We start from the raw sequence: 19,256 nt of genomic DNA, 5'->3' as shown, positions 1-19,256 counted from the left end.
AGCTCTCTATGGCCCCAAACAAGCCCCTCGTGCTTGGTATGAAAGAATTGATAAATACTTGTTAAGTTTAGGGTTTTGTAAGAATGATGTTGATTTTAACATTTACTTCAAAGTATCTAATGATGAGATGCTAATTCTGGTTCTATATGTGGATGATTTATTTCTTACTGGCAAAGATGAGCTTATTATTAGATGTAAGAAAGAATTAGCTTCAGAATTTGAAATGAAGGATTTAGGTCTAATGCATTATTTTCTAGGTCTAGAAGTATGGCAAAGATCTAACGAAATTTTTCTAAGTCAAGGAAAGTATACTATTGATATTTTAAAAATATTTAGAATGATGGACTGTAAACCTATGTCTACTCCTATGGAATCTAACTTAAAGAAGTTGAGTGTTTCTGCAGCTAACTCTGATTTTGCAAATCCGTTTGAGTACAGGCAGTTGATTGGATCATTTATGTATCTAGTTAACACTAGACCAGATATATGCTATGCAGTGAATGCTCTCAACCAGTTTATGAGCTTGCCTAAACATGTTCATATTGTTGCAGCCAAACACATCCTGAGATACTTACGAGGCACAATCGGTTATGGGTTGAAGTATCCAGTTAACACTCCAATAACCCTAGAAGGTTACTCAGATGCAGATTGGGCAAGAAGTGTCAAGGACGGGAAAAGCACTTCAGGCATTTGTTTCAACTTAGGATCCACAATGATCTCTTGGGCTTGTAGAAAACAATCCTCAATAGCACTGAGTACTGTTGAAGCTGAGTACATTGTAGCAAATGTTGCTTCTAGAGAAGCAGTGTGGCTTCGTAAGCTTCTTGCTGGGTTGTTTGGACAACCTTGGGAACCTACAATTATTCATTGTGATAATCAGAGTTGTATAAAGATGTCTGTCAATCCGAAGTTTCATGACAGGACAAAACATGTGGAGACTCATTATCACTTCATTCGAGATATGGTGCAAAGAGGCGCTATTCAGCTGAAGTATGTCAGTACTAATGATCAGATTGCAGATATTCTTACCAAGCTTTTGTCCAAAGTGAAGTTTGTGTACTTCAGAGACAGACTTGGTATTGTGGAAAATGAAACCTTGATTGAGAGGGAGTTTCAACCTCAGTGATACATTTTGTTGTATCAACCACCCTCTGCGGGCAATGCAAGGTGGTATTGTAATCTTCTCAGGGAGAAGAATAAATGTTACCATCCTCTGCGAGCAATGTAAGATGGTAGAAAAGATCCTCTCCACCCTCTGCGGGCAATGTAAGGTGGATCCATTCTATGCTTGTGTGCGAGATGGAAGATTATGCTATGTAGTTCCAATCTATGCTCGTGTGCACGATGAAAGGCTACAACATTTTGATTATGTAATCAATTCCTTGCTTGTGTGCAAGATGGAAGATTAAGATAATCTGATTATGTAATTGTTTCCTCCCTAGTTAAAAAGGAGTGTTGTTTATAACTAGGGAGGAGGATTCCAATTGCCAATGGCAACATTGGAATCCGTTTAAGGGCTGGGCCCTTTTCTCACTTCAAAGGGTAACGTGTACCCTTTAGGGCTAGGCCATTCCTCACGCCACACTTAAAAGATTGTGTGTTCCCTTCAAATAGGGCCGACCCTATAAAAGAACATGCCACACATTAGATGAAATAAAACATAAAATGGTGCCAAGTTTAAATTAAACCAAGCCGACTTAATAAAGGTCAAGCATCATATAAGTAAAGTACTTTTGGCAAGCATCAAACATAATCTTCATTTGTTCAACTCTCAAGCGCATTAGCTCTACAATCTAGTGCAAAATCTGATTGGAGAAATAGGCGAATTCATCTATCTGCTGCAAGTTAATTTTGTGCAAATACATTTGCACCTTGAAGGCGAATTCCATCCAAATGATGCAAAGTATGTCAACTGTTTGAAGGCGTAATACTTCTGTCATATGAAGAGCTAGGTCATCAAGATGCAGATCTGAAGATGACATTTCCATTGATTTGAACATCAAAGAAGTGTTGTTTACCCTAGGTGTTTTCATCAAGCTACCTAAGAGATAAGTATTGTAATCAAAATATTGAATATAATCCATAATTAGATCTAAGGATCTTTTCTGGCTGGGTTTTTCCTCCTAGGAGGTTTTCCCAGGGTAATGGTGTCTTGTTTCATTTTGCTTATCTTCTATGTTTGTTCCTAAGTCTGAAAATCATTAATTCTAACTGCAAACAATCTAATTTAATAGTTAAATTCTGATTTCTCAGTCTTCCATTAATCTGAAAGTATAAAACTCAACAGTTTATGCTTGTATTTACTGTAAATATTATCAGTAAATTTTAAAATAGTTTATCAGTAAATTACTGTAAAATTTACTGATAATATTATCAATAAATATTTACAGTAAATATTAACAGCAAATATTTACAGTAACTATTAACAGCAAATATTTACAGTCATTAAATATTTATGCTTATTTACTGTTAATTATTAGTAATATTTGTTAATTAACAGTAAAATTTTAACAATAAATATTTTTAGTCATTAAATATTTAATATGACTGTAAATATTTTGTTTGTAAATATTAATAGTAAAATGTAAATAAGCATAAATACAAATTGTACTAATAATTAACAGTAAATATTAGTAAATATTAGTAATAATAATTTAGTAAATATTAGTAATATTAGTTTGTAAATGTTAATATTAGTAATATTAGTTTGTAAATGTTAATATTAGTAATATTAAATGTTCATATTAGTAAATATTAGTAATATTACTGTAATTATTAGTAATTTTAGATTTTTTAAAAAATTAAATAGTTAAATATTTACTAATTTCTATTTAGCATTTACTGTTAAATATGTAATTTGATTGTGTTACTGTTAATTATTAGTAGAATTTGTATTTAATAGTAATTAACTGTAATCGGAATTTACATTTTCATTTACAGTAACATTAAATTCATTTTTTGTTAAATATTCTTAGCTTTTAATATATGAAAATGTCATTTTCATTTAATATATATTGTCTATCATAGATTCATAATGTCATTTTCTCTAAAGTTATTAACATTTAATATACAAAAAATGAAAATTTTAATATAAATGTCTAGTTTTCATGATGAATGTCTAGCGTTAATATACACAAACCCAACCCTAGATCCCTCAAAATTTAAAAACTAAGTGTTATGCTTTTGCAGAACTGATTCTTGATCACAATGCCATGCCAAAAAGACTTTGCATGGACACATTGCATAACACTTCCTGGTAGCACGAAGGTCAAGTGCAATTGGTGTCAAGATGAGATCAGTGGTGGAATTTATCGTTTCAAATGGCATTTGTCAAAACAACGAGGAAATAACACTGAGATATGCAAAAAATGCCCTACAGATGTCTCGTATCAGGCAAACCAATCTCTTGAAGGGATTGCTGAGAATAAGGCCAAAAAGGCAAGAATTGGAGTTGAACTAGGTTCTAGTTCTACAAATCCTAGGATGCACGATTTGGGTGAGGATGGTGAAGATGGGGGTTTCAGGGAATCTGGGTCGACACATGATTCTATAGCACGTGGACCAAACACAGGTGGAAGAAACACTAATGCTTTCTTCCAACCTCATACTACACCAGGATCACAAACCACTTTGGAGTGTATAGGATGGAGGAAAACTGTCACTGAACAAGCAAAGAAAGCAATTGCTAATTATTGGTACTCCTCTCACACGACATTCCATGCTTCCAGAAATCCATATTGGCAACCCATGGTAGATGCTATTGCAGCTGTAGGTCCTGGGTTTCAAGCCCCATCTTATGAATCATTGAGGGTTGGTATGCTAAAAGATGCAGTAGAGGATGTTCAAGATGTTGTTAAACAACATCGATTGCAGTGGGCTAGAACTGGTTGCAGCATCATGTCAAATGGTTCGACAGATAGAAGGAATCGAACTCTCATTAACTTCTTTGTCTCTTGTGAGATTGGCAATGTTTTTTTTGAAATCTATGGATGCATCTAATATGATGAAATCCACAAATGCATTGTTTGAGATGTATGACGTGGTAGTTACGGATGTAGCGCCACAAAATGTGATTCAATTTATCACAGACAATGCTGCTACTTGTGTTGCTGCAGGGAGACTTCTGATAGATAAATACCCTTCCATGTTTTTTACACCATGTGCAGCACATTGTCTTGATCTAACCCTAGAGGACATTGGAAAAATTGAATGGGTTAAGGCAGCATTTCAGAAAGCTCACAAGGTTACCAAATTTGTTTATAATCACACGAGGATTTTGGCTATAATGCGCTCTTTCACAGGAGGCAAGGAGCTAGTTCGACCAGGAGTGACAAGATTTGCAACATATTTCCTTGCATTACAAACATTATGTGAACAAAAAGTTAATTTGAGGCGAATGTTTGTTTCAGCTGAGTGGATGGAGTCTGGTTTCACAACTCAAGCAAATGGCATAGCAATGGCAGAGTATATGTATTCTACCGCATTTAAGGAATCTATTGAACAGATTGTAGAATTTTCAGAGCCTTTAGTAAAAGTCTTGAGACTAGTGAATGGGGATAAACCCCCCATGGGATATGTGTATGAGGCCATGGATAGGGCCAAGGAGGTGATAAGGAGTAAACTAGAAAATAACAGGGATAGGTATATGTCGTTGTGGGACATAATTGATAGGAGATGGAATGGACAAATGCACACTCCTCTCCATGCTGCAGGATACTTGCTCAATCCTTTGTTAATCTATAAAACTGACTTCATGGAAATTGATGCTGAGATCAAACAAGGCTTCTTCAAGTGCATGGAAAAAATGTTTCCTGACTTGGAAAAATTTGATGCGGCTACAATAGAGTTGGAAATGTACAAGCATGCTAAGGGTTTTCTCCCTTCTAGGGCTGCTATACAAAGGAGAAAGACCATACAACCAGGTAGACTCTATAAACTTTTGACAATCTCTTTATTTTGCCAACATGCTCATTAAGTTTGTTAAGATTATAAGATATTCTTAGTCTTACAATATCATCTCCATATAATGTGTTTTTCAGCTACATGGTGGGCTTCTTTTGGAGACGAAATACCAAATTTAAGATGGATGGCAGTGCACATTTTGAGCCAACCATGCAGCTCATCAACTTGTGAGTATAATTGAAGTGTGTTTGAACACATACATTCCAAGAAACGCAACCGCCTATCACAACAACGACTGAATGACTTGGTATTTATTCATCACAACCTCCGCTTGAAGATAAGGAAAGCTCAAGGTGAGAATATTAATATATAGTTGTAGTTTTTTTAATTTTATTCACTATTCATTGTGTTTTTCATTTGTAAGGGAAACGCTAATTTCTACATGGGCAAAATCAGGAACTATTGAGGAAGGCTTGCCAATTGACCTCGATGAGATATATCCAGAGTGTGAGTTGATTGCTGCTAATGATGCTGATGATGATGATGATGTTGATGATGATTATGTTGTTGTTGATCGTCCGCTTGAGTTTGAAAATTTTGATCTCATGAGGCAAGCCAACTTTGGTTCTGAATGGGTTGAACAAATTAGGACAGGCTCTTACCTAGGAGCTTCATCATCAGGGCCTCCTGCCCTCTAGCATGTCATCGCCTACATTTGAGATTTTGGAATTTTGTACTTAGTTTACAGGTTGACTTTGTTCAAAGTTACAAACTATATTGTAATTGACATTTTGACATCTATCACCATCTAGATATTATTTATGGTGTAGTATATTTTGTGCAACGTAATTAGTGATATGAATATAAACAACGAAAATCTATTTCCTGCAATTCATGTGTTCAAGTGTCTATTTTATTTGCCTACAATATCTCTATGCTATGGAAATACCCTAAAATATATATAAAAAAGTAGTTTTTGATTGTTTTTCTGCAATTTTTTACGTTTTTTTGTATATCCGATTTTTTGAAAAAATCTTATACTTTTGTTTTGCCCTTACACTCAAACTCAGTGCCCTTACAAGAAGATAAATGTAATCAGAATATCTCTATTCAAAAAAGTTGAAGGTTGCCATAATATTCAATTAAGTTAAGAACTTAAATACAACTTCCATAATATTCAATTAAGTTAAGAACTTAAATACAACTTATAAGCAAGCAGTATTCTCAAGCTTTACTATTCTTATTCGACATCTTATAAACTCCTCAAGAATATGGTCACATAACAGTTATCTATCTGATGACTAATTTTCTTGCAAATTTCCGCTATTTCTGCTCCTATGAATCAAACATCATATTGGAAATTTAACACTCATAATAAAAGTCTGTTTTAGTAGAGAATATTTAATCAATGTTAGTAAAACCAAATCATCCATATCAGTACCTTAACAAGATCCCATTGAACCTAATCTAATAAATGATCCATAGTACAAAAACCCTGTGAAATATTGATTGATGAATACTCGTGTCAAAGATTGGGGGCAAGTTACTCATTGCTAGTTTTTGGTGAAGTACTTGTTTAATAACTCATCTAGTGCCTCATAATAGCTTGTCAGTGTTAAGCTAAAACTTGGAAACCCACACACGGTTACGCTTCTGCCTTAAAAAAGAGCTGAAAGTGACATTTTTTCTCAAATTTATGACATGCTCTTGTGCTCTTGAACAGATTGCATTGATTTTTCAGTCGATTTTGACTTGTTTGGAGTGATTTGCAACCAATTTGGCAGACTGGATGACCAGATTTTGAAGTATTTAACTCTTTTTTTCTTGTTTTTTGATTAAGGTTTTACATTTTTGCTGTTTTTTTAAATTTCATTTTGTTATGTTCTAGCACTCCTAGGGTTTCAATATTACATTGTTTGTTGCTTTTTCTTCTTTCTTTTAATGCTAGGATTAACAATTTTGGTGTTTTTTAAGCTGAGGTTTACAACTTTGACAATAGAGATGGCATCCATAGGTAATCTAGTGCTGGCGAGGCTAGGGACCCCACTTGAAGGCATGGTAAACTGGATCTAAAGGCAGGAATACTGGTGTACAATTATTGTGGCTTGAAAATGAGAGAAAGTATCAGTCACCTCAAATATCACCTTCAATGAATCCCTTGTAAAGATGTACAACAACATAATTCATTGGAACCAAAGATTACATGAGAGATGAAGATTGTCCTTCCTTTGTATGAGGAGAAGAATTTAGAAAAGAAGATGACATTTTAGGCAATATAGATGTGATGAATTTTCCTCTCGACTTAGAGACTGATGTAGTGGGATTTTGTCTTATTCTTTGCACATGGCAATTGGGCTTATCCACTATAGATAGTTCTAGCCAAATGTAATCGCAAGGGTTCTTTGTACCTCAGTACTCCCGCACAATTCACTTGAAGGTAAGCATTATGAGGCTAAGATGACATGCACTAATTTTTAAGTATTGTAACAACAGACAATGAATTGGCCATTGCTAGAAAACTCTTCAAGGCACCTAGTCCATATGATTTAACTAGGACCTTTTTGGATGAAAATGTGCATGAAAAAAGACAATAAAAGATTAGAAGAAACTTTTGCACACAAATGGCCACGCTATTTTGACTTATGGGTTGATGGATGGCAAAAACTACATGATCACTTTTGTAGTGGCAATAGGTAGATAGTATTAGAAAAATGTTAAGATTATGCAATGGAGGAAGTGGCCATGGAAGTTGTGTTGAAGTAATAGCGTCGGTTGGTATTTTACTAAGCCGACTTAGACAACTAAATTGTCAAATTGGCCTAATTGGCCTTAGACAATTTAGTTACACCGATTAGTTTATACTATGCTTGTGATAAAATAATAATTAAAACATCTTGTAAATGAATCGATTAAGATATGAATCGATTCTATTATAAAACGTGTTAACTAATTCATAATTATAAAACGTGTTGATTAAAGCATAACCGATCTGAGGGAAGAGGTGTGATGTTTGTTATGCTGACTCTTGGATAAAGTCGTGCTGGTTGAAGGGACTTCTTATCGAGTATATATGATTTGTCTCTCCCTCCATAAGCAGATCGAATAAGTAGATCGAATACATTCATACATCAAGCAGATCGGATATATCTTATCCAACAGCAGTCCAATAAGCAATAGTTCGTGCTCTTCTATAGCAAGATTGAGTTCATTCTCCAACAGCGTGTTCTCATTATCAAAGGACATTAATTGATATAGAAGTAAGATCGATTAAGAAGAAATCATTATACAGCAGTCCAAAACCCTACTGCAGTTCAAATTGTTCATTACAATCTATCACATGATGGTGGATATCACGTGAGGTGATATCTATGGATAAGCCATGATGATTGATATCACAGAGAGGTGATATCTTTCCCTTCCACATATAGGTGTAGCCATTGTGATCAACATCACGATGAGGTGATGTGTCTTGTAGACATCTAGAAGGATTCCTCCCTAGCTAAGAGGGAGTGTCGAAGTAATAGTGTCGGTCGGTATTTTACTAAGCCGACTTAGACAACTAAATTGTCAAATTGGCCTAATCGGCCTTAGACAATTTAGTTACACCGATTAGTTTATATTATGCTGTGATAAAATAATAATTAAAACATCTTGTAAATGAATCGATTAAGATATGAATTGATTCTATTATAAGACGTGTTGATTAAAGCATAACCGATCTGAGGGAAGAGGTGTGATGTTTGTTATACCGACTCTTGGATAAAGTCGTACTGGTTGTATCAAGTATATATGATTTGTCTCTCCCTCCATAAGCAGATCGAATAAGTAGAAGACATAAGCAGATCGGATACATTCATACATCAAGCAGATTGGATATATCTTATCCTACAGCAGTCCAATAAGCAACAGTTCGTGTTCTTCTATAGCAAGATCGAGTTCATTCTCCAGCAGCGTGTTCTCATTATCAAAGGACATTAATTGAAATAGAAATAAGATCGATTAACAAGAAATCATTATACAGAAGTCCTCAATCCTACTGCAGTTTGAATTGTTCATTACAGTCTAGGATGAATTCATTTTGTCACATTGCTTCAAGGTGTTAAGCAACTCATTGTAAAGACACTTGTCATATTATTGAAAGTAATTGAGACTCTTTGCTGGGTTTTTCACCTTCAAGAGGAAGGTTTTCCCAGGGTAATTCTTGTGCAATTGTGTGAATTTTGTATCTATATAATCTAATCACCAAATTTAACAAGTTGGTGTGGAGAATGTCATTTGACTTGTGACCAACAATATGGTAGGATATGTGGTAGTAGCAAGACTTCTCGAGGAGAGATATCTTGCAATTTTTTTGGAACCCTACTACCACTTATTGCAATGATCTTCTATTTGAGAGCATAGGCGAACCCCACCTATTGCAATGATCTTCTATTCAAGAGCATAGGCGAACCTTGTGTTGGGTCCTAAAACTGTTGTTCCACAATCCAAAAACTAACTCAATTTCACTTTCAAGGCCAAGATTGTCTTCAAGAGAGAAAATTAGGGGTCCATCAAAAGGCCAATTAATGAGAGTGGATAAGCTCACCTACACTCTATGCTCAACTTACACGCAAGGTGTTCCTAGAGGTATTCTAAAAAGGATCGAAGGTGTTGTAAGATGTTGCAAGGTGTAAAGTTTGCAGTCGTATCCAAAGTAATTTTAATCCCAAAGACCGTCGTTAGGTTAAAAGCTAACCAACTGTACAAAACCTCTCATATAGTTGATAAAAGTGCCATTGCATAAAATGCAAGATGACGGCAAGTATACATGATTCACAAAAATGGTTAAATAATATCGTTTGTTGAAGATATTTCCCTGTTTAATATGTTGAATCATGAACTACAAGTCCATTGGTAACACTTTTAGGTAATTGAATATAAATTTTTCTTTGTTTGATGGTGTGCGACTAAATCATTAGTTTCCAAGGCTGGTGCCTATCCAATGGGTAACAGATTCACTACTCTGAGCTTACTAAAAGCAAAGAGTGAATTAAAGCAAAAAGGAAATAGATGAAGCATAAAATGCATCAAATAATGTGTATCAAATATAGAACATACTTAATTATCCAACATTATAGTACAAATATCCATTTGCAAATAATAAATTATATTACAAAACTTGCAATGCTTTCAAAATGGTATTACATTTCTCAAATTTGCATCATATTCAAATCAGCAAGAGTGATAAGGCGAAACCTTAACCATAGATTACAAATTCCCCTAAAAAATATACAGACAGACACAAAGACATTCAATTTCAAACAGCCATGGAGACATTCAATTTCTGACAGCCATCACACACTTCCAACTTTCATTTGCTTCACACGTTCACTACCTTCCTAGAGGTTGGACACACAAAACTTGAAACCCTAAAAAATCCACTCAATTCCTCTCTCTATTTCTTCCTTTCCTTTTCTTATATCAGGGTTTTTAATCCTCCTTGGACTATGTTGGAGGTGTTGTGACCTTTTCACACATTGCCCCATTGCAAACGAGGATCCCCCATGGTATCCTACTAGGCGATTTTTCTGAACCATAAAAGCTTCCCAGGTATCCTATAGATAGAATGATCCTACTTGAGGTGGTGAGACAACTTCTGGAATTCGATTTCATCCAGAAGGAGAAGCATAGAATAGGGATGACTTTTCCTATTGCTATAGGAAAACTTTGGAGGTGTGCCACACTGTCGTTGCAGCTAGTACAGTGATTGATGAGATTGCATTCTATCGCCTTGGAACTTACAAGAGCAAAGACAAATTTGACCCACACAAGAATGTTGAAAGGATCGGAGGAGATAGATTCATACACAAGGCTGACATTGAGGATGACTGGGCAAACCTAATGGATGAACAAGCAGTAAAGAGGAGGATGTGGTCCAGGATGTTTGTGGACTTCATGAGGAAATGTGAACTCTTTCTCATTCTTGATTAGATATTGGATGAGAGTGATCATACTCATCCGCAATACGAGAATGAAATGAAGAGGCCTATCTTATTACCTAGTTTGTCAAAGCCAGAAATAACAGATTTGAATGTACTAATGAGAGATGTCATGGATTTCTCCAGAGAGTGGATAGACAAGCAAATGAACAGATTGATAGATATGGGCGTTGTCTTCACATATGAGAAGATGAAACAAGAGGAATCCTCTCTTGAAGATGATCAAGAACAGTTAGTGATGTGGGGATTCATGCAAATGAGGAGTCATGCTCCTAAGCGCAGGAAGAGTGTGCCTGGAGAATCCAAGGCAACGGGGAAGGAGATAGTTAGTCAGGAGAAAAAGCATAAACCTAGCACCAAAGTTCCCAGACTCGGACTCGGCAAGGCCAACTCGACTCGCGACTCGGCTATGACTCAGCAAAATAAAAAAACCCTTGAAATTAAGAGATTTTTAACGATTTAAAACTTGTTTCATGCACCCATTATTGAATAAAGCCCAATTATAATGTGTGCTAGCTTGTTATGCCATGAAAGGCATGCTGGTAGAGTATCTACTTGTTTGGGGCTTCTATTTAGTATTTTCTTTGGCCAAATTGAAATTCTGGGAGCACCAACATGAGACATCATGAACATCTTCACTTGGAAACTTTAAGGAGTGCTTGTGTATGGTAGCATTAAATAGTGTGCTTGTTGAACTTAGGTTTTACTTTGAGACTATAGTTGACCTTGGTCTTTCTTGGACCTCTTAGTTTTTGGGCTATATATATGTTGGATGGAAGGGGGAATTGTGAGGCCAGAAGGGTTTGAAAATATGCTCCTCAAAGACATGTCCCTTGCCAAAAATAACCTTGTAGGAAATGTGGGGACAGGTAGGAAATGTCCCCAACTCACCCACTTTTTTCAAAAATTTAAGAAACATCCCTGTTGTGAGGTACTCACACATCGCCCCATTGCAAATGGGGACCCCCACTTTTTGCTTTCTAGGGTTAGCTCTTTTAATTTTGTTGTTGGTCGTTTTAGTGTCTTAGCCTTTGCATTGAAGGGATTGAGTTTCTCAAAGGTCATCAAGTTAGGTGGATCTCCTCAAGGTGGAGTGAAGGAGGTCAAGTCAGTTGAGTGATTAGGGCTTATTTAGATCATTCCTAGGGTTTTTGTGTACTATGCAATCACGCTTCAAGTTGCTAAATCAAACCTTGGTTGAATGCATAGTGTCCTCCTAGGTCCCGCCCCTTACATCAAGGTCAGAGCAAATTCGCCTTAGAAGTTTGGAATGTCATCCTGATCCTAAAATGGCCTGAAATTTGACTAAGTCTGGAAATCTGAAGGATCCTCCAAAAACTAGATTTTGCATTATAACTCATGGAGGTCCAAAACCACCCTCAAACATCCTGACAATATATATGGAATATAACTTGAAGTATAAGAAAGAGAAAAGACATAAGGAAATGCCACTTATACTTAAATGTTATATTCCATATATGAATCCTAACGGAGAGACTAACTTGTCAAACAACTTTATGTTTTTTTTGTTTTTTGCAAGTCAAAACATTGACCTGTCATGGCGCGAGTCCTGGAGCTCGGACTCGGCGAGTTTTTCCATAACTAACCTAACTCGCGAGTCAGGCGAGTTATGAGAAAAGCCCGCCAAGTCCGAGTCACGAGTTGTCAAAACTCGTCAAGCTTGGCTCAACTCACCAACTCAGCAAACTCGCCTGACTCGTGGTGAGTCTGGGAACTTTGATTATTATAGCACACCTTTGTCTCCCCTTAGTTCCTCATCGATCAAGGAAATTGGCATGCCAGAGCAGGGGAAAGAATTTGAACAATGCTCCAATACGGTGATTTTACCAGAGAATATTCAGGAGTTGCATGCTACAGCACAATCCGCTCCACCTAACGAAGATGATGAGCAATCGGGATCTCCTACTGTCTTGTTGGAGGTTAGCTTGGGTATTAATGTTTATGATTTGACTAAGGAGGAGTATGGTGATGACGGTATCTCAGCATTGAGAGGGCTTGATCGGGAAATGTGTCTTGATGATGGGATGGAAATGTCCACCATTCCCAATTGGTTGACGAAGAGCATGGAGAAAAGTAAGAAGATGGTAGAGGCCCAGCCTATTGATGATATTGAAGACCACTTAGCCAGGAGTAATAAGGAGAAAGAACCCAAGAAGGCTAAGATACTTTCGAATATAGCTAGAGATGAAACAAAAATGTGGATTGCATAGGTTGCTATCCCAATTGGTGATGTGACTTGAGATGATGCTACTCCTATGGATTTCTGGATCACTTTGGTTGCCCTTGGACGGACTACAAAAGAACAAGAATTCCAAGAACTTGGTGATACAATTCGGGTGATCAATGCAAGGTTGGACAGGGAAATTGAAAAGAAAGAGAAATACAAAGAAGAAAATATCAAGCTTAGGGAGTATATTGCAAGGATGAGGTGTGAGGATCTCACCTTTGTCTCTCATATTGTAGTTGACCATGGACTTCATTTTGATCATGAGGCAGCGAGGAGTACACATGAAGAATTTGGTAAGTGGATTGAAGATGTAAAGAGACAGGTGGATGATTTCCTTACTTAGTTTGTCCATGTATTTGACAGGACAATGGCACTCATATTCAAGATACAGAATTTGGAGGGAGTTTGGATGAATTCCATCCTATTCAAGAGAAGAACATTCCTAGCCTCAAAGTGTTGAAGAAAATTCCAATGTCCACATTGATTCAGGAGAAAGTTGTGCGCGCAGGAGATAGATATGATTTCCATGGTTGGTATTGTTCATTGGCCATACGGAAATCCACTTATGAGCATGCACGGAAAGATTGTGCAAAGATGGAAGGATCGATTCAGGAGATACAATCGAAGATACTTACATCTATTGAAGAGTTGTTGGGGGTAGATGTCAGTGTCGCCAGGGGTCTACACTTAGATGAATTGAGAGAAAAGATGAAGTTCATGTACTTCAACCAGTTGGATTCTTTGAAGAAGAATCAGATTAATGATTTGGTTTCCTTGCTAGTCCATGTCCATAATTCGCAGAAGCTTATGCTAGATTGGGAGAATACTTTGGAGGCTTGTTCCGATGCATTGGATGTGATTGATGTGCAGCAAGATGCATTGCCCAACATTACCATGGTGTTAGATTCAGTATTGGTTAGATTCCTGGAATATGCTCTGAGAGAAAGGAATGCAAGCCGGAATCTTCTAGAAGATTCACTACTTGATGACTAGGTGTCATTCCATTGGGTCACATGTTGGTGGCTCTATTTTTATGTAAACCCTAATTAGGGCAACTTTAGGGTTGTGTTGGCATAATCTTGGCCCTTGATTCTAAATGAATCTAGGCCATTCATTTCTTTTGAGGCTCTATATAAACCCCATTGCCTCTCATTTGTAAAAGAGAGATTTTTGAGAATTGTCGCTTATATGCTACAGATTTGAATACAAGTCATTGTTCGAATTGATGGTGATTTTGTTTAAGTGTTGTATGCATTTGTGGTTCTCATTGCCTCCAAGTTAGATTAGAATTTATTTTCAAGTATTTTAGATTGAATGAAGAAATTTGTTGAATGCATTTGTGTGGAATCAATTTAGTCCATACCACTAGCCTCTTGTTGATTGTAAGTGTGCCTTGCGTGGTCAGTTGGAATTTTATGCGAACTTAACTTCAATTATTATATGTCCATTGTTATGCATTACTTTGAATGGTATCAATGTTTGATGGTAATAATTTGAACATCCATGAAATATACCTTAGATGATTGCACTAAGCTTGTGTCGAATTGTTCGTTTTGATGGTGAGACCTTGTCTAGTAGAATTCCATTGAATCACTCACCCTTTTCTTGCATTCTAGGCTTTATAATAGAATTCCTAAACCCTATTCCTTTTGTCATTTTTTAGAAATCCTTGTTAGATTAGATCAAGAGCTTAATTATTAAATCCTAAGTCATTGGCATACCTATTATAATTCCAAATCCATGAAAGATCCCAAATCGAACAATTACATAAGTCCCCAAGTGAAAACAGCATTATCACATCAAGCCATTGAGTTACCCACATGTCAAGAACTAACCGTAGAAACCTTGGAATCGTTTTAATTGATCAGATATTTAGCATCTGAAGTGATTTTGTTCAAGAGAGGGTAAAATACTTTGGTATTTTATTCTATGTTCGTATGTGCAGAAAACACACATCAACAAAAGGGTTCAATGAATCTTGAACCCATTGACACCACCTCACCCTTAGTTCCTTTTCTCTTTACTTACTCAGTTTTCTCTACTTTGTTGGAATTTTTTAACAATATTGAGCATTGTTGGAGGTTCAAAAGGTTCTTGAACCTCCAGAACGATCGAAATATGCCTTCGAGAAATTTTTTGAATAAATGAAAGCATACGCAACATGAAATGAGTTATTATAACAAAACAAAATAGGGCAAAATTACAAAAGGAGTGTGAACTTAGATAAATTTGTAAAAAATTTAAATTTAGTCCCAACACCTTGGATGTGTAAAAATCGATAAGTGAGTTCACAATCAAGCTTACTTTCAGAGATGCTAACCAAGCTATTGACTGTTTCTCCATTTGTGGTATTCATCAGACAAAAAAAAACATCATCAATAGATATGGAGACAATGGATGGTTTAGCTACGATTGCCAATGCAGATAACTCACATGAAGGAGATGGGTAAGGCTATGAAAATGCATTTTGATGACACGAATGTCCTCATTTTGCAGAATTATCTGACTTGAAGTATGTACACAAAGATCACATATCCTCTTAAATCCTTGCACTACACCTATTTAATCATGACCGGGATTGTAAAAATCGAAACAAGATGGTGGAAAGGATGAAGTTCCCAAGTTGTGTCTACAACTGCAACTTGGGGAGTTTGGATTCACAACTTCGACATGTATTTATTGTAATAGCCCCTATATTGTGACTATTTATGTATATATGTCCTTTATTTATTTCTTGTACATTATTATTATATTATTCTCATTAAGTTATTAAATGAATCTTTTACAATAATTATAAATGAGAATCCCTTATATTTGAGTATTAATATTTATATCTGTTTATTGAGATTATTAATTTATTTGTTTATACATATTACCATTTAAAAATATTCACAAATTACCATTAGTGCTCACCGATGACTTATTATAAGTTAGCATTCCAAATTAAGATACCAAAGGCTGCGGTCGATAGTCATTGCTCTGCCCTACACATCCCTTGTGGAAAAGTCATAACCATAGAATATTTTAAAAGGGACCGATCTCTCTCCAGCAATGCGGGATGGAAGAAGAAAAAGAGAAGATAAGAGAGCATCTGCAGTGGTAGGGAATACAGAATTGCAACAGGTAGGAACCTGATGAATTATCATTATTAATATCACATAGCACAGTCCGATATGACTGTTATAATAGGAATATAATATGGTTATAATCTGCCCTTAAATATATCAAACTTCTCTTTCAACAGTTTAATAATTATAATCTATTGCATCCATAGTCTTGTGCCATAAGGAAATAATAATTGCAAATAAAAGGTTACAGTGATATTATCAGACTGCTGTAATTTCAGCATTTAAACGATTATCTGATATCAGTATATTATCAGCGTTCATCATTAACAGAACTGTAAATGGAAATGACAGCCAATAGATATGGGCCTTTCATGCATTATGATCTCACTAGTTACCATATATTATATCAATTTCATATGAATAGAATCTCAGTAACCACACTAATTTTATGTTAATACAAGTTTAAATGAGTGCTGTATGATAGAGGGTTAAGGGCCTACAGAGAGGGGAAATGGCGATGGGGTTCTTTCCTAGGTATGCCACCCCATGATGGATGGCTGAGGCCTGCCATATGAGGGCCAAGAGGGATGTAGCATCTGCTCTTGGGCTTAGGAAGGAAGGGCTACTTGGACACCCTGCTGTAATTGCACCCTTAATGATGAATCACTTAAGCATGGAATAGGAAGGATGGTTATGATGAGGGGAACAGTGATAGGACGCCTCACTGGGCACGCCACCCCATATGAATGGCAAGAGGCCAGATGGGGCCAAGAGGGATGTAGCGTCGGCTCTTGGGCCTAGGGTAGAGGGTCTCTAGGGCATCTTATCAATCATTCTACCCTAGTTCACTACGGATAAGATTAGAGACTAAATGTGATTCTGGTTTTCACTTATGATCTGATATTATTTTATTAATCATATTATAAGATGTTTTCTAACCTATTTGCAGGTCTTGACAGATAGTTGTATCACTCACCTTATCTTGACATATTCAAATCTTATAGTATTATGTTGTAAATATTTTCTGATTCTGTTTTGCAGGGATTCAATCAAGTAAAATAGGTATTCCCTAAAACCCAATTATTTATTTAAGGCAAATTTAGGGCTTTCCTAATTAGGGGACATTACATTTATTGTGTCATCTGTTGATATAGAGAAGGCTATTCAAAAGGTCATCAAGGAGAAACATCTACAACACACCCACATACATGATGGCTCATTGTTGGAAATGCTCCTTTACGACGTTGTGCAAATGATGGGAGATGTGAGCTAGGGATTATCACAATCAACATATTCATCCTCCCGAGGCTCAAAAATGAGGCTGCAAATACCCTAACAACTCTGAGTAAACACCCGGTATCAGGACTTGTTGGGGATGCAATCTACATCGTAGCTGCCAGGGAGAACAAAGATCTACAACAAGTGATCACTGTCTTTAGAGTGGAATGGCTAGACATAACTTAGAGACCTTTGCATTCTTTATGGTTTGTCAAGGAAACCTTCTGTCTTCTACTTAGATTGAAAGATTGCAGGAAATGGCATCTGGTTTGCACTCATTATTTTTTTACCAAGTTTAATACAAAGGGAGTGACTCAGTGGTTACCGTGGAGATGCTAATGTGATGATATTCCTTCAAATTAATTTGGTCATAAGATCCTTATAGGCACTTACAAAGAGATCTGTTTTGTTGACAAATTGCTTTTCCAGCTCAATGTGCAACTTTATGGAGGATGCAGCTAACATATTCAACCCAAAAATAACAATGCAAGGAACTTAATAAACCAAACCTGAGATAAGAAAATAATGTGCTCTATCCCTTTTAGATTTTCAATTTCTGACAAAACACCCATCTGCAGCGAAGAAGCACAAACAAAATATACATTAGAAATTTACTTCATAAATGAAAATTGACAACAAAAATAATCTCTTTATTCACATTTATTGTTACACAGTCTTAGGAACAAGGAAGAGATTAATCACTAAAAATCTTGATAAGCACATATAGACTAATATATTATACACAAAGACAAAAAGAATCCAAGAAAATCTGATAAAAAAACATTATATTTGAGCTTTCAGTTTCCTCCTGTATTGTTGTGCCAAACATTACATAGAAATACATCGAGGAAATTTAAATTGTTCAATAAATTACATAATAGTGAAAGTGAATTTAGCAATCACCAAGCATTTAGAAACAATATTTTTTTGGAGAAATGCATCACTAGACTCTTGTTGAAAAGATAATATAATACTGAATTATATGAAGCTGTGCGTATTTTGTAGTATTTCCTTACCAAATCACTACAAGTATGGGTAGTCCAACAAGTTACTTGCACACAACAACATGCAAGACAATTATTCTTTGTTTACAATCATATTTTGAACTACTACCACACATTCTACGTTTTATTTACTTTGTGGATTCCCTTCCACCTAATTTTCTTCTCTTATCTTGGAGATTGTTTTATCTAGAGGTGTGGATTTCTCCTTGCCCTTCGTTCTTCGGTCTTCCTTTTTTGGGGGGCTTATATCTGAAATGCACACAGAAAATACTTAGGTGTGGATGAACCAATGAACAATATATATATTTAGCATATGAAATACACATGGTTCATCGGTTCATCCCACCTTATATTACACCCGTTAAATGATATTTGAAATTCATTTAAAAATTCCATGGATGATGTGTCACTCTAAAAAGGACAAGCAGGCAGGTGACTTGGACAAGCGGCTAGCTCAAACTGACAACCAATTAGCTCAAACACACAACCAAGTAGCTCAATCAGACAACCGAGTAGGCTCAAACACATAGCCAAGCAGCTCAACCAGACAACCAGATAGCTCAACTAAGCAACCAAGTAGCTCAACGAAACAGCCAAGTAGCTCAACTAAACAAATGAGGAAGATCCCAAGTAGCTCCACATCTCTTGAGATAACTTACCTTCTTAGCCTCTTGAGCACCATAAGGAGACTAGAATCTGCAATCTTCACATTCATTTGCCTGAGCCATCCTAGTGATGGATCACGGAGGGTGATCCAAAATATTATTGTAACAAAAAT

The 19,256-nt window shown here is 36.1% G+C and overlaps 1 protein-coding gene across 2 annotated transcripts in view; it reads right to left on the bottom strand.

Moving 5' to 3' along the window:
* LOC131069168 (uncharacterized protein At2g37660, chloroplastic) overlaps positions 1 to 19,256 on the bottom strand; it is a 93,090-nt gene that overhangs the window by 7,715 nt on the left and 66,119 nt on the right. For both annotated transcript variants that reach the window (XM_058004523.2, XM_058004525.2), the window contains exon 6: positions 17,984 to 18,046. In XM_058004523.2, coding sequence (XP_057860506.1) covers positions 17,984 to 18,046 — 63 coding nt within the window. The remainder of the gene's footprint in view (positions 1 to 17,983; positions 18,047 to 19,256) is intronic.

This window comes from Cryptomeria japonica, chromosome 5 (assembly GCF_030272615.1).
Source record: "Cryptomeria japonica chromosome 5, Sugi_1.0, whole genome shotgun sequence".
NCBI lineage: Eukaryota > Viridiplantae > Streptophyta > Pinopsida > Cupressales > Cupressaceae > Cryptomeria > Cryptomeria japonica.
Note: the sequence above shows the minus strand (reverse complement) of the source record. Positions and strands in the feature narration are given on the sequence as shown.